The sequence below is a fragment of the Kogia breviceps genome, chromosome 1 (assembly GCF_026419965.1).
Source record: "Kogia breviceps isolate mKogBre1 chromosome 1, mKogBre1 haplotype 1, whole genome shotgun sequence".
Classification (NCBI taxonomy): Eukaryota; Metazoa; Chordata; class Mammalia; order Artiodactyla; family Physeteridae; genus Kogia; species Kogia breviceps.
The window spans coordinates 66,275,276-66,290,866 of NC_081310.1; the positions used below are offsets into that span (position 1 = coordinate 66,275,276).

General features: G+C 38.2%; 1 protein-coding gene across 5 annotated transcripts in view; it reads right to left on the reverse strand.

Annotated features, from left to right (window-relative positions):
• The window catches only part of MDM4 (MDM4 regulator of p53), a 36,259-nt gene that overhangs the window by 6,946 nt on the left and 13,722 nt on the right, over positions 1–15,591 (reverse strand). For 3 of the 5 annotated variants that reach the window (XM_059045057.2, XM_067033416.1, XM_067033415.1), the window contains exons 2-7: positions 12,880–12,991; positions 10,524–10,598; positions 7,802–7,935; positions 6,750–6,805; positions 2,884–2,951; positions 2,096–2,195 (exon numbers count right to left, since the gene is read on the reverse strand). In XM_059045057.2, coding sequence (XP_058901040.1) covers positions 2,096–2,195; positions 2,884–2,951; positions 6,750–6,805; positions 7,802–7,935; positions 10,524–10,598; positions 12,880–12,957 — 511 coding nt within the window. In that variant the 5' untranslated portion in view covers positions 12,958–12,991. The other 2 variants (XR_010840566.1, XM_059045118.2) reach the window with 2 other exon arrangements.

Consider the following 15,591-nt stretch of genomic DNA (forward strand, 5'->3'; position numbering starts at 1 on the left):
GCCCTAGGCATGCCAATGGCAACCAAAGGTGTTTAAATGTGCTAAGACACATACGGTTGGAAAAATGTCTGCAATAAATGGATCCCTGCCAAAACAAAAGGTTACCCTCTCTACTTACAAATTATGTTGCTCTTGCTTATTAAAAGGCATACCTGTGCTCAGGGAAACTTCAACTATCTTTTACTTACTCATTGCTGAAATTATGAGAAACCTAATTCCTGAGAGGGTACCACATTAAAGTTATCTTCAACTATTCAAGCTCTATAACTTCTTGGGAAGGGAATGAAAAGAGGCCATTCTTTCCACATATAAAAATTGTCCTTTCTGCATGTAAACCTCCCTGAAAATACTAAGCTATTTCTTCTCAAAATTTACATCACAAACTTCATAGAGTCTCTTGAATTGGCTGTTCTTATATTCTAAACAGCCTTTTGAGTAGAAAATAAGCCAGGACCTGTATTTAAAGAAACAAAATTACACATTTAATACCATGCAGACTGGAATAAGCTCCAATGTAACTAGATAGTCCAAAATTCCATTTATATTCAAATGCAAGTTGAAGAAGACAATCCAGCACGATAAACAGATTAAATTTTAATTTAATCATTTAAAATAATTTCAGCAGCATAATTTTCTGGGATGTTACTAGAGGTCTAACCTGCCAATTTTGCAAGCGTGAGTCAGGTACCTAAACTAGAAACCATCGTGCCATAAAATATCTTTGAGGATATCTTATGACTTTACATTATCTTTGCAGGAAAATTTTTAGGAAATGCTTTATAAAGTAGGGTTTGGGGAAAACTTCCAAAATGTTGATCAACTCACTTAACCTGACCATACTATATCTAATACGAATGGCAAAGATCTAATGACTACCATCCAAGGGCAAAAGGAGGTACTAGGCTTCTTATGTCTCATTCCTGGCTGTGAGATATTAAGTATATTTTACCATCTTTGCAAACTTCAAAAAATCTATGAAAATTAGCCTTTGCCTCAAGCAGACAAATAAAAATTAAAATTCTAGGGGCTTCCCTGGTGGCGCAGTGGTTGAGAATCCGCCTGCCGACGCAGGGGACACGGCTTCATGCCCCAGTCTGGGAAGATCCCACATGCCGCGGAGCAGCTGGGCCTGTGAGCCATGGCCGCTGAGCCTGTGCGTCCGGAGCCTGTGCTCCGCAACGGGAGAGGCCGCAACAGTGAGAGGGCTGCGTACCACAAAAAAATAAATAAATAAACAAACAAACAAACAAATAAATAAAAATTCTAACCAGATCAAATGTATAATAGGGATGCCAAGATTTAAAAGGCCAAGGCAGCTGAGTTACCAGGTGGCAAACTGATAAATGTGTGGCTATCTTTTGTTAGCATGCTAGCTAAAGGAAGGGTCTTGCTCCATCCAGTCATCACATGTTGCTAAAAAGGAACTACCACCTTCTTCAAAGTTAACAGTGGTGATCAGGGTAAAAAAAAGAAAAAAAAAGGTTTTCGGAAAAGAATGAAAAATAAGTATGACATATGCCCCCACTACTTCACATACAAAGAGACAGCATTATTATTTCTGAGTTCTCTGTAACAGTCTTAATTACTGCTAGTGCTTAATATGGATAGATGCCATTTCTAAAAGTCACCACTGGGACTTCCCTGGTGGTCCAGTGGTTAAGAATCTGCCTTGCAATGCAGGGGATGCCGGTTCCCCTGGTGGGGGAACTAAGATCCCAAATGCCGCAGGGCAACTAAGCCCATGAGCCGCAACTACTGAGCCCACGTGCCACAACTACAGAGCCCATGCACTCTGGAGCCTGCGCACCACAACTACTGAACCTGCACACTCTGGAGCTCATGCACCACAACTAGAGAGGTCGCAAGTTGCAACTAATAAGCCTGTGAACCACAACTAGAGAGAAGCCTGCGCACCGCAACAAAGAGCCCACACGCCACAATGAAAGATCCCGCATGCTGCAACTAAGACCCAATGCAGCCAATAAATAAATAAATAAACATTAATAAAAAATAAAAGTCACCACCAAAAAAAGAAAGAGAGAGAGAAACAGAGAGAAAAAAAGAAAGGTCTACATAGCCTTAATCCAAAACTTACCTTCTCTAGAATTTCTGCATTTACGTTGTGAGGTAGGCAGTGCAGGAATATTGCCTTCTTCAGTTCTTTTCCTGGAATTGGAACTTTCCTCTACACTTTGCTGAAAAGAAGGGAAAGGTGTCTCTCAGTGCAGTAGAAATGACTGTGACCAGGGGATGTAGCAGTTCCATTCTGGCTCACCAGTTAGTGTGCGACACAATGGGTTACGCACAAGAAAGGAAAACTATGGAGTTTCACAACAGTCATCAAATAAAGGCAACCTCTCCTCAACCCACTGTGGGGGAAAAAAATCTGCACAAAAGGACAAAATCTACAGTTAAAAACAGGCTATCAATATAAAGCCTCTAGCCTACACAAAATTAGGCATAATTCAGAAAAAAAAAACATATACCAAGATGATCATAAAGTTTTCCCAGATTTGGGGAAGCTTTAAGAAATGGCCTGACCTGAACTTAACTGCACAAGCCTGTTAAAATTTAATAAAGCAATTTCCTCAGACACCTACATACCTACACCATCACACACACAGGCACATACAATCCCTAAGAAAATGCAACTGGAAGAACTGAAGATCAGAAGTGCTACATCCCAAGGAAAGATTCAGAGACTGGAACTCTGTTATGGGCAGAACAGAGAAGGTTCACTCTGTCCCTAGTCTGTGAACTCCCAAGAACCTTTCTTGTTAAATTCTTACCGCATTCAGGGAAAGGTCTTGGGAGTCCAAGATCATAGGTACAGAGAAGGGGCCACTCTGTACAACAAAAGAAGTCACCATGTGGTGATTTTACCTTCAGTTGGTCTTGACTTGGAATATCCATACTGTGATCCTGTGCGAGAGCGAGAGTCTGAGCAGCATCTGGATAGCAAGTAAAACAATAGGAAAACCTTCCCCGGTAATAACCATTCTTTCCACACCAAAAGGACCTCAGCAAACAACCCTGGAGCCAGGTTTGGTCCCTAAAGATGATTCTGACCGGCCAAGGCTTTCATCCAAAAGGAAAGGAAAAATGAAAACTAATAAAAATGGCATAGATCACGAGAGGCTATATTCAAAATATATTACCAAAATATAATCTGAAGAAAAATCAAAAATGACTAAAAAATGTTCTTCCATAGCACACTTTCAAATTCAATTCAGAAAGTGATTCCAAGCACAGAATAATGGAGAGTATTTTATCACTATTCCTATAGGTGTATTTCCAAATTTGCCTAACTTGTTAACAATAAGAAAAAAAAAATTGGCTTTTTAATTTAATTTTTATTTTCAAGTGTTAAAGCTATACAGTATTATGAAATCTAAAATTCTGGGATTTTTCCCACTTGCTTTATGACACAATAGCATCCTCATGCATTCTAAGTGTCAATGATGATTTCACAGTTTAAATTCCCATTACCTGAATATAGATTAGTTTTTTTAATCAACCAGTCTTATTTTTCTATATATATTTCCTAAGAAGGAAGAAGTAGATAAAGTTTTTCTCAAGGCCAATAAAAAGAAGCAAAGAAAAGCATAACTGAGAGAATTTCTTAGATAGAGAAAAATGTATTTCAAGGCCTTGAAAATTTTTCAAGCAGAAAAGATGAAAACTTAGCTACAGGAAAAAAAAGATGCAGAAAATTTAATAACCTAGATCACTCATTATATGAGGCTATTTGTAACTATATGCACCCAAGTAAGTCTATCATGGATTGGGTTCATCAGCTACTATCAGGCCCAGAAATAAGACACTTATGGAAAATGCCATCCTCATCCAATAAAGACTGCCAGAGAAAGAATACAGATCCTACAACTGGTCTGACAATTGAGTTGTTTGGTACAAAGCAAACACTTTCAAAACTGTAATTATAAAGAGCATTATTACAGGGAGATCACCTCTGTGCTTTGTGACCGCCTGGGGGGGTGGGATAGGGAGGGTGGGAGAGAGGGTGATGCAAGAGGGAGGAGATGTGGGAGCATGTGTGTATGTATAACTGATTTAGTTTGTTGTAGAGGGAAAACTAACACACTATTGTAAAACAATTATACTCCAATAAAGATGTTAAAAAAAAAAATAAAAAAATAAAGAGCATTATTTCTAGAAGCATTTTTATAGATAAAATGGAGATACTGAGAGTTTCTTTCAAGAGCCAGCATATTCTGACCACAGCAATCTTTCAAGATCAATTAATATACAATGCAATGAAGCATTTCTTTAATAAAGTAACTTGATTACTGTCATTTCTAGTTCTATATACTACCTTAGGTTAAAACTGTTTGAAGCAAAAAGAAATTATCGGAGAAAACTATAATGTACAAGGAAATTTTAAAATAGATACCAAATTTGTCATATATATTTCATTTTATTAAAATACATGTGGAAATTTGGAGAAATGATTTATAAAGAACCACCTTCATTTCTTCAATCGTCAAAATAAAAGGTTTATCTCATTTGCAAGGTATAAGATAGTTGATATGGAAGGTGCTTTTCTCATTTGTCCTTTCAAATAAACACATGCAACCCAATTTATGAAGATCAGCAGGTGGCCAACCATAAGCACTAATGCAAGTTCAAGTCCAGAACAGACAACCACTCAAAATTACTTTGGGACAATTTCCTGGTTTTGATCACTGCACTATGGTTATGTAAGACGTTACCATTTGGGGAATCTGGGTAAAGAGTATATGCAACTCTTTTTAATACCTTTATAACATTATTGTAAGTGAAATTATTTCAGAGTGATAAAGAACAAAGAAAGTGTTTCAAAGATTTAATGTTAGATTTTTTAAATGTATTAAAAAAATTAACTGAGGCAAATTCTGTTACAAGCAAGGGTTAAAGAGACATCAACGTGTGGCACAAAGGAAAGAGCAAGGACTGGACAGTCACAAATATCTGCTCTATCCCTTATCAGTGGCATCTCATTTTGGATAAGTTACTCATTCTATTAAAAAAAAACAAAAAAAAAGCCCTCAGTTTCTTCACCTCCAGACCTTCCTCACAGGGTTGTTATGAGGATAAATTGAAATGTTTGTTACAGAAATGTTCACTTTAATATATGGCATGTTAAATTCTGCTGAGGAAGTGCAAGAAAGGAAATGAGAGAGAGAAAAAGTGAAAATTATACCCACTCTAGATATTCAGAGAACACATCAATCAGAAAGCAAATTTTAGTGAAAGAATAGATAAGCAAATATAAAATTATTTGTGTATTTCAAGCCTGTAGTGACTATCCCAGGAAAACCATACTATTTCACAAGTGACTGAATTTCAAAAAAACGCTGTTTTTTCACTCTCAAACAGAAATTTACAGCTGGGTAAAGTGGGCAAATAGCTCAGTGAAACCAAGAGGCTTCAAAATTCACTGTAAGTTCAAACTCGCATTTCAATATGAGAGCAAAGTCTCTTTGCTCTCACTTTAAAGAGTAAATCTTTATTAGGAACAGATTTTTTTCCAACTATTTGTTTTAGTAAACTATTAAAAAATAGCCTATCTAAAGGGATTACAAACTTGGGCTTTCTTCAAAGGACAACGTTACCTAAAATCTAATTTGAAACTCACAAAATGGCTTCATGTAGGAATGGAGAAAGAAGAAAGTTTCACTATTTGGAAATGAGTGAGAGGGTTACATTTTAGTTGTATCCAGTTTATTCACTTATCTCTAACACACCATACTTCAGACCCCAAAGCAGACAGTTTCCTGCACATAACTAATAAACTAAACTCAAAGGGCAGTATTTAAAAGATAAAATCAAGCAAAAGGTTAGACAAATTGGCATTCAAATAACAGAAAGCTAAAACCTTTAGGTGAAAAGTTCTTGGGGGGATCTTTAAAAGATGGATCAGGGTGACACCACATAAGCCCACAGAATCTTAACATCATTGAAAGAGGGACAGGTAGACCTTACAGGGCTCTGATGTGATGCAACAGATGTATAAAGCACCACATATGAAACTTTCTCAACAAAACATTTAACCTTGAATCTCTCCAAGCACTATTTGTTTACCAAAAATAGAAGAGATAGAGAAACATGTTAAACAACATCACAAGGATACAATCTGCAAACTAGAATGTGGGAAATTCTACAAGACAAATGATCTATTTCTTCAACAAATAAATGACATAACAAAAGGAGGGTTAAGTTTTATAGATTAAAAATACTTAACAGATATATCAGCCAAATGCAAAGTGTGGACTTTGTTTGGATCCTGATTTCAATAAGCCAAATGTAAAAAGACATTTCTGAAATAATGGGTTAACCATGCATGAACTGGCTATTGGATAGTATTATGTAGTTACTGTTTATTTTGTTTATTATTATTAATTTTGTTGGGTGTAATAATGGCATTGTAGTTATGTTTGAAGGAAAAAAGTCCTTATCTGTTAGCGATTTTTTTAAAAGCCTGTGTACATGAAGCAAATATTGCAAAACATTAACAATTACTACATCTAAGAGGTGGGCATTAATTATACTAATCTCTATTTTCACTATATTTGAAAATTTTCACAATGAAAAGTCAAATAACACAGTAGTAACATTCTGTGTGACAGGTATCCCTCCCAGTCAGGCCAAGACAGCATTCAATTTCCATCTTGATCCTCCTTGTTTTCCCATGATTTGCCCCCTTGAACTCAAAATTGTGATAAAGACTGAAGAAATATAATGAGACATACCTGTAGTAGCAGTAGCTAAAGTGACAAGATTCTTTCTTAGCATATCATAGAGAGGGCTGTCAAAGAGATAAAATTAAAAATTAATCCCATGGTTTTCCATAAACATGGAATCTCCCAAGAAGAGGCAGAATGTTTTCCCCAGAATAGATTTTATTAAATTACTTAAGTATCAACATGTTAATACCCAAGCCCTTGTGTTACTCTGCCCCCATTTTAAAAAACTAATTTACGTTTTATTTCATAAGCTAACAGTAACCCAAGTGGGGAAATTTCCTTCAAGACTACTTTTAAGTTTTACATTTTATTGGGGAATGGAGGTGGGAGTCTTAGAAGAAACAGTCATCACAAAACTACAGAGAGAAAGAAAACAATGACTTCTCAACTACTAATTAGCTTTTGACTGTGTAAGTTAATAACCATACACCCTGTGCAGCTGGAGAATAACATGCAACAGGTCAGAATAGCTCTAATATGGTTCTTATGAAGCCCATCGTTAACCTCAAACTGCCCAGCAATTCTACATTTTTCTCATCAGCTCACTCTTCCTCTCTCTATAACAACTGTTTCACAAAATTCTAATCTCACCACATTAATCTCCCTCCTACCTAGGCCTTTACACATGATGTTCAATCTGCCAGAAGCTCTCCTTCAACTAGCTCCCTCTAACTAATTATCCTTCAGCTCTCAACTCAAATATCACTTCCTCAAGGAACCTTTCTTCCACCCCTAAGACCCTAAATCCCATCCTCCAACACAGCCTCACGTACCTCTTTTATGTAACTTATCATAATATAATTTTACCATGTATTGATGTGATAATTCAATTAAGATGGGGAAGAGTATCTACTGTCTCACTCTACTCTTTAAGCTCCATAAAATTAGACACTGTGCTGCTCACTACTATGTTCTCAGTGGCTCACAATCACCTGATATATGTAGGCCCAACAAATATTTTGTGGACTAAAAGATTAAATAACCATTAATAACCTATGGAGATTAAGTGGTTAGGTATAAGCACCCCGAAAAGATAAACAAACCCTCACTCTTTTTACCTTGGATCTTTCACAGAGAAGCTCTGACGACCTAGTAGCTCTCCCAAAAGATCTCCACCACAATATACCATATGCTGCTCCTGCTGATCATAAAGCTGCTTCACCATTATATACTGGCCTAGATAGTGCATGACCTACATGGGAATAACATACTATGAAGAGACTTGTCCAGCTGCTGCCCAAAACACAAATTAAATGAGGAGATAAGGTAAGTTAGTTTGCTAGAGAAAGAGGTAACATATAATGAACATGACTGTCAGTGCCTGTGTAAGGGGTCCTACAAAAGGACAGTTGCCCCCAGTTACTCAGTTCATCTACTTATTACCATTCTGGACACTATCAGACCCTTATTTTTTAGAATAAAAATGTACCAGTCTGATAATGAGAAAAAGTGGTGAATTTACTTAGTATCCCCTTAATGTTCTCACCACTCCAAGTAAAGGGGTCTGTTCTATTACTAGAAGTAATAAACTTTAAATTTGCCTGGATCATAAAAATATTTTCCAAGTCCAGGGGCACATAACTACTATAGGCTTTGATGTATGTTCACTTAAGTCTTTTTGGCAAATGAAGTACAATGGTAATAAGCCATCAGCACTATAAGTGCATAAAACAAAATTTAAGTGTTTATCAAATAAAAATTTAGTCTACCTGACCTTTTTCACAGAGTTCACAAAATGGAAGGGAACACACACAAGTTCTTGATTCAAAATTTTTAAGTTATCCAATTTTCCTAATGTGATAGATTTTCCTCCAGGTGATAGATTTTTTCAAATTGCTTAATAGTTAAGTTCACTTAATGATAGTAATAATTTTATCACAGATCACAAACGGACCAAAGCAGCTATCTTTTCTTCTTTTTTTCTTCGGTATGCAGGCCTCTCACTGTTGTGGCCTCTCATTGTGGTGGCCTCTCCCATTGCGGAGCACAGGCTCCGGACGCACAGGCTCAGCGGCCTCGGCTCATGGCCCTAGCTGCTCCACGGCATGTGGGATCTTCTCGGACCGGGGCACAAACCCGTGTCTCACACATCGGCAGGCAGACTCTCAACCACTGTGCCACCAGGGAAGCCCAAAGCAGCTATCTTTATCTTTAGGCCCTGACTTACTAAGAATTATGAGATATTTGCACAAAAATTTTCCCAATACTGTTTCCACTATATTGAAGCAATAACGCTCTTAGGCTCCCATCCATCCCAGGCAACATGTCCCAATATTAATGGAGCTCTCATATCTAATCAAATATCTAGAGAAAAATAAGACGAGAAAGAAAATCTACTATAAGAAAAAGGAGGAAGGTTTGTTTGTTTGTTTTTGGCCATGCCATGCGGCATGCGGGATCTTAGTTCCTCAACTGAGATCGAACCTGTGCCCCCTGCATTGACAGCATGGAGTCTTAACCACTGGACCACCACGGATGTCTTGGAAGTTTTATATTTATGTCTGTCCAACTTCCAGAAAAAAATAAATCCACTACAAGTATACAAAATAAGATCTTAAAAAACACTACTCTGAATTTGTATATACTACTATTCTCATTATACCATACAGCCTCAATGCACATACTGATAACCAATATTTAAAAATAAAAAACTAGGAAATTCCTCTTTATGCACCAAGTAGTGTCAAGATTTATAATAAAGAGCTCACTGTGTAAACTGACTCCGTCCAACATTTCCCCCATAAAACATATGTAATTAACTCTGTCTTAACTCAGGCAAACTCTGCCATGCTACTGAAGGAGATAGCATAATGCATTATAACAACTTTACTGATATAAAAATCCACACTTTAATAAGTTTGGAAAAAAAGTCTCACCAGAATTTTAGATACAAAGTCCAAAATGACAAACTTAATTTAAAATGATAAAACAAATATGGGTATTCTAGAAAATCTGAAGTGCCTCCAGATTTGTTTCCTTGAGAGGTAGAATGACTCAGGAGCATAACACTGCTAACAGCTTTTATGAAAACTCAAAAAGAAGCTTGAGAATTTTGTTTCCTCTGTTTAAGAAGGGTTCAATCTTCACCCTACTAAATCCAAGAAGTTCAAAGAGATTAACATTTTAATACTGAGTCTTTCCCACTTAAAGAATTCAATTTGTTTGTGTTAAATAAAAAACTTTAGAAACTAAATAAGTTATTTAAATGCATGTTTAAAATAACTCACAGTGGACTTCCCTGGTGGCTCAGTGGTTAGGAATCCGCCTGCCAGTGAAGGGGACACGGGTTCGAGCCCTGGTCTGGGAAGATTCCACATGCCGCGGTGCAACTAAGTTCATGAGCCACAACTGCTGAGCCCGCGCGCCAAAAAAAAAAAAAAAAAAAAAAAAAAAAAAAAAACCTCACAGTGCTCAAAAGAGTATCTGACAGATTTATAATGAAAAACTACTGTATTTAATTCCTGCCTCACAGCTTATCTTGTAAATCATAGACAGTGTCCTTTTTTTTAATTTTTTTTGGCCATACCATGCAGCTTGCTGAATCTTAGTTCCCCAACCAGGAATCGAACCCGTGCCCCCTGCAGTGGAAGCATGGAGTCCTAACTACTGGACAGCCAGGGAAGTCCCTTGATGGTCTTTAAAACAGAACAAAAGTTGCCTCTCCAGTACCACAGGAATAGAACTTCCTTTCTTAGGCCTGATTTCAGAACTATACATTCATAGGCTTCTGTTATACTTCTCAGCTTTTCTTTAAGCTGAAAATTTTCTTTGATGGCTTACCTCTTTAACAGTGAACATTTCACCTTGTGCACCTGCTGCCTGCAAAATCTTCAGAAGTGGCAGTTTGGGTCGTACCTGATATAAACATAAAATAAATTTGCTATTTATATTTCAATTACACTGGTTTCTGAACCCCAAGGGAAAAACAAATCTCCTTAACCTTTTTTTTTTTTAACAAACCCTGGTTCATACTTAGCATCTAACAACTACAGAAGATCAGTCTGTTACTTGTTAATTTCCTGAAAAATCACATTTTCAAAAGACAGCACATTCACACCCACTAGGATGGCTATGATAACAGGAAAAAAGAAAAGAAAAAAATAACCAGTGTTGGTGAGGATGTAAAGAAACTGGAACCCTTGTGCACTGCTAGGGTAATGTAAAATGGTGCAGCTACTGTGAAAAACAGTTTGGCAGTTACACAAAGAGTTAAGCATAGAATTACCATATGACCCAGCAGTTCCACTCCTAGGTATTTATCCAAAAGAACAGAAACCAGGGACTTAAACAAATATTTGTAAACCACTGTTCATAGCAGCATTATTCATAATAGCCAAAAGATGGAAACAACCTAAATACCATTGACAGACGAATGGATAAACAAGATGTGGTATATACATACAAGGAATAGTGACTTTGTTTGCCATCTCTTGACTCTGATTATAGAGTCTGTCTTTAGTCACAGAATTTAATTTTTTTCATTTTATATGATCAAATTTGTCTCTCTCATCCTCTTACAGCCTCCTTGGTTTTGTCTTTTTTTAAAAAAATATTTATTTATTTGGTTGCGCTGGCTGTGGCAGACGGGCTACTTAGTTGTGGCATGCGAACTCTTAGTTGCAGCATGCATGTGGGATCTAGTTCCCTGACCAGGGATCAAACCTGGGCCCCCTGCATTGGGAGCACAGAGCCTTAGCCACTGCACCAGCAGGGAAGTCCCTCCTTGGTTTTGTCTTATTTAAGGTCTCTCTTATTCTAAAGTTTCAAAATACTTCCTAAATTTTCTTCTAATATTTTTTATCATTTCACTTTTTACATTTAAATCTTCATCTCTCTGGAATTTGTTTTTGTACAAGGTTTGAGGTCTTCATTTGCTTCCTTTCAGGGATGGCCAATTAAGTCAAAACCATTTATTACATAAGCCACATTTTCCCCCATCAAATCAAATTCCACCTTTATCATAAATTAAGGTACATAACATATATATGGTGCAATGTTTATGAATCCACAAAACAAAATTATGTATTTTATGTTGGAGGAAAAGATCTGGAACAAGACACACCAAACTGATAATAGTGTTATCTCAGGGGGAAGGGACTTAGGCAGAAGAAGGGAGGAGATGGTCAAAGGAGTCTCTACAGATAAATACTTTATAAATACATGATAAAGACTGAATTTTTAATAAGAATACACTTACTATATTTACAATTTAAAACTGATTTTTAAAGAAAACAAACTATATACAATGAAGTGAGAAGGAAGACAACTATATAACTTGGCCCCAAATCCTCCACTAGCCATCCATACCCTAAAACAGGATAGGTGTTTAAAATGTTCCATTTTGAGCAATCTGTAACCTCCAAATATTTATTTAATCAATGATCAATTCAAATTTATGAGCATTGATACTGTTTACTAGTTTCCCTAATATGACATTTTAAAAAGGAATCTTTAAAAAAAAAAAAAAAGGGCTTCCCCAGTGGCGCAGTGGTTGAGAGTCCGCCTGCCGATGCAGGGGACACGGGTTCGTGGCCCTGTCCGGGAAGATCCCACATGCCGCAGAGCAGCTAGGCCCGTGAGCCATGGCCGCTGAGCCTGTGCGTCCGGAGCCTGTGCTCCACAACGGGAGAGGCCACAACAGTGAGAGGCCCGCATACCGCAAAAAAAATAATTTTTTAAAAAAAGGAATCTTTTCTGCTCTGAATAAAATCCTACAGTCAGTAAAGTCAGTTACATGATCCAATTTAATTTTTTAAAACTTAAAGAAAGGGGCTTCCCTGGTGGCGCAGAGGTTAAGAATCCGCCTGCCAGCACAGGGGACACAGGTTCGATCCCTGGTCTGGGAAGATCCCACATGCCACGGAACAACTAAGCCCGGGTGTCATAGCTATTGAGCCTTCGCTCTAGAGCCTGCGAGCCACAACTACTGAGCCCACACGCCTAGAGCCCGTGGCTCCACAAGGGAAGCCACCGCAATGAGAAGCCCGCGCACCACAACGAAGAGCAGCCCCCGCTTGTGGCAACTAGAGAAAGTCTGTGCGCAGCAATGAAGACCCAATGCAGCCAAAAATAAATAAATTTTTAAAATTTTTAAAAAAAAATTTAAAGAAAAATAAGAATGCCAAAAATAAATTACCTGATTGGTTTGTTCTGGAGAGATCCTGCAAGCACTGTCAGATGTTGAACAATGGGCAGAGGTGGAAAATGTTGTCATTTTGGCAGTGGTGAAGTGAAGTCTGCTGATAAATCTAAAAGGAAAAAAACTGTAAAATCTCTTCTAAAGTAGAAAATTCTCTTTAGGATTTACAAAAAAAGCAACCAGCAGAACTAAAAGAAACACATATATCACAGCACCCTACACAAGTGCAATATACCCATGCTGAGGTTCTTGTTACCCTTCTGATCACTTTCTAGTTCAGATCCTGCAAAAAACTGAAGAGCTTCACTAAGAGTAAGAACCATCTATACTTCCCTCAAGTGAAGCCTGCAAGAGAAACAGGTTCAGGCATGCTCCAGCCTCTACACTGATGATGAGTACACTGTTTTAGCTGAATGAAATTTGCAATAATTACCTCCCCAGTTCTCTGGTATCTCCTCCTCTCTTGGGCAGTGCTCAAGAGCACCCCCTAGGAGACAGATACAGAGCTGGGGGAATGACCAAGATTAAGTAATAGATTTAAAGACTCCAAGAGCACCAAGGAAAACCTCTGCAACATGTTGCAACATGTCTTGGCAAGAGACCACAGGAAAGTCAAAGTCAAAATATTCAGTATCAGTTAAAGCAGCTTTTAAAATGTGCCAAGCCCGAAGAGTAAATACCAAATACCTATAAAGAGTAAATACCTAAATACCTATAAAATGGGTTAAACCAAGGTGGACATACATTATCAAAGGAAAGATATAGCATGAATTGAAATAAAGAGCAAGGTTTAATTAAAGTTTTTCACCTTTTATCCTTAAAAAAAAAAGCTATAGAGAAGGAAAATAAATTTTTAAATAAACTTGAGTTTACTTTCAGAACTTTTTCTAGTAAAAAGGTGACAAAGTCAGTGAAATTTATAAATAAAAAAATTAACAGTCTGGTTTACAGCTAACAAGATTCCTCACTCTTCTGAGAGGACTTATTAATGACAACAAAGTATAAATTCAATCTTCCTTCTGAGACAGGAAGGGAGCAGGGCACAACTGTTAAGTAAAACACTGACTGAAACCTCCCACCCTGGCCAAGCAAAGCAGTAACAATTTGCATGAGTTATTTTAGGACAAGAGATCCTTGGTAAGGAACTACCAAGCCACCACCAACCGGAATAATATGGGAAAGGTCAAAAGGAGAGAGGAGATGCCAGTCCACATGTCCTACTAACCTCCTAGAATCCTCCTCTCTGGAATCCATCTTGGCTGAGCGGTTGCGCACCACCAGAAAGGACCCTGAGTCAAAACGATTTGCCAACCCGGAAACTAATCCCATCACCATAAAACCCAAGACTGAAAGCCACTTGTGGCAGAGCAGTCCTCCTGGGTTCCCTTACCCTTCTACTCTGCCTGGGTGTCCCTTCCCAATGAAGTCTCTTGCTTTGTCAGCATGTGTGCCTCCTCAGACAATTCATTTCTAAGTGTTACACAAGAGCCTACTCTCGGGCCCTGGAAGGGGTCCCCCTTCCTGCAACACAACCTTTGAAAGAATGACACAGCCTAAGAACCTGACATAAACCGGTTAGAACCAACTAGATCCAAGATGGAGGACAAGTCGACTTCCACTAGACCTTGAGCCTCAGTATACACTCATTGTAACACATCAGCAAGCTAAAAGACACACCCACAGGCACCATGACAGTTCCAAGGCCGACGACAAAGGTCAAAAAGTAGGTGGTAAAAAAAAAAAAAAAAAAAAAGTAGGTAGTGGCCCAATTCCTGGAAATCCCCACCCCTTCCCCAAAATAGCTGGAATACTCCTCCCACTCATTAGCCTATGATATTACCTACCCCTATAAAAACTGACAACCCCATACCCTGGTGCCTCTCTCACCTTCAGAGATGGCCCACACTCTGTCTACAGAGTATGTTTCTCCCTGAATAAATCATCTTTCATTTTACTACGGCTTGCTCTTGAATTCTTTCCTGCGCGAAGCCAAGAACCCATACTAGGACTTGCCTGAGACCTGGGACATGACCATCCTCTCATGCCCCACTCTCTTTCCTGCAACACTTCTATCAGCTTCCCTTGCTAAAAAATGGGGAGTCAAACAGGATACAAGCATAACTTGTAGGGTTTTTTTGTAAATTTATTTATTTGTTTGTTTGTTTATTTTTTGGCTGCGTTGGGTCTTCATTGCTACTCATGGGCTTTCTCTAGTTGCGGCGAGCGGGGGCTGCTCTTCGTTGCAGTGCATGGTTTTCTCATTGCGGTGGCTTCTCTTATTGTGGAGCACAGGCTCTAGGTGCTTGGGCTTCAGTAGTTGTGGCACACAGGCTCAGCAGTTGTGGTGCACAGGCTTAGTTGCTCCATGGCATGTGGGATCTTCCTGGACCAGGGCTCGAACCTGTGTCCCCTGCACTGGCAGGAAGATTCTTAACCACTGTGCCACGAGGGAAGTCCCATAACTTGTCATTTTAAAGCAACTAGCTTTTAACTGGCATTTCAAATCTTATTAAAAAAAAAAAAAAAACTCATCTTGAGAACAAACATATGGACACCAAGGGGGGAAAGCAGCAGGGGGGGGGGTGATGTGATGAATTGGCAATTGGGATTGACATGTATACACTAATGTGTATAAAATTGATGACTAATAAGAACCTGCTGTATAAAAAAAAATTCAAAAATTAAACAAACACAAAAACAAAAAACACC